This window comes from Meleagris gallopavo, chromosome 30, assembly GCF_000146605.3.
Source record: "Meleagris gallopavo isolate NT-WF06-2002-E0010 breed Aviagen turkey brand Nicholas breeding stock chromosome 30, Turkey_5.1, whole genome shotgun sequence".
Taxonomy (NCBI): domain Eukaryota; kingdom Metazoa; phylum Chordata; class Aves; order Galliformes; family Phasianidae; genus Meleagris; species Meleagris gallopavo.
The window spans coordinates 3,524,553-3,525,474 of record NC_015040.2 but is presented as its reverse complement, the minus strand read 5'-3'; the positions used below and the strand labels follow the sequence as shown (position 1 = coordinate 3,525,474).

General features: G+C 62.1%; 1 protein-coding gene across 2 annotated transcripts in view; it reads left to right on the top strand.

The window, feature by feature from the left end:
* UBA52 (ubiquitin A-52 residue ribosomal protein fusion product 1) overlaps nt 1-767 on the top strand; it is a 1,536-nt gene extending 769 nt beyond the window's left edge. Inside the window, exons 2-5 of one of the 2 annotated variants that reach the window (XM_010725048.3) lie at nt 1-116; nt 203-289; nt 377-479; nt 624-767. In XM_010725048.3, the coding sequence (XP_010723350.1) occupies nt 14-116; nt 203-289; nt 377-479; nt 624-717 (387 nt within the window). In that variant the 5' untranslated portion in view covers nt 1-13 and the 3' untranslated portion in view covers nt 718-767. Of the gene's footprint in view, nt 117-202; nt 480-623 lie in introns of both variants that reach the window. The other variant, XM_031557150.1, reaches the window with a different exon arrangement.
* Nucleotides 768-922: the final 155 nt, after the last annotated feature.

Below are 922 nucleotides of genomic sequence, written 5' to 3'. Positions count from 1 at the left end.
GACCGGTGCCAAAATGCAGATCTTTGTGAAGACGCTGACGGGCAAAACCATCACCTTGGAGGTGGAACCCAATGATACTATCGAGAACGTCAAGGCTAAGATCCAGGACAAGGAAGGTGCGCTTAGCCAGAAGCCCCCGCGGCTGCCCCTGCCTCTCCCCCCTTCCCCCCTCACCTTCTCGTTTAACGGTTCTCCCCCGCAGGGATCCCCCCCGACCAGCAGCGCCTGATCTTCGCAGGGAAGCAGCTGGAGGATGGCCGCACACTCGCCGACTACAACATCCAGAAAGGTGCCGTTGCTGGGCCCGGTGTGGGCTCGCAGGGGGGTTCGGCTGCTTGTCGGTCCCCCCCCCCAGTGATGTTTATCTCCATTTCAGAGTCCACCCTGCACCTGGTGCTGCGTCTGCGCGGGGGCATCATTGAGCCCTCCCTCCGGCAGCTGGCCCAGAAGTACAACTGCGATAAGATGATCTGCCGCAAGTACGGCCCCGGTTTGGGGGTGCCCGTATCAGCCCATTTAAACCCCTCAAACCCCCGCCGTGCTCTCCGTGCACTGCGATTCATCAGCTCCCCCCCAGGAGAGGCTTTAGGCCCCCCGCTGATGGGCTCTGTGCTCCCTTCCAGGTGCTATGCTCGCCTCCATCCCCGCGCTGTCAACTGCCGCAAGAAGAAGTGTGGCCACACCAACAACCTGCGCCCCAAGAAGAAGGTCAAATAGAGCTGCTCTGCACCAGACTGTGCTCTCCTAATAAAGCATCTGTGTTCAAACCCTGTCCTGTCCTTTATACCCAAACGGAGTGCTTTTCCGTAAACACGAGGCCGCGGCAGCGAGCGCGCCGGGGCTGCGTGCTTGGGACTGTCCCGGTGCTCGGGGTGGGACTGAAGGCTCCCGGGGCGGGGCGGGGGTCCCGGTGCTGGCGGGC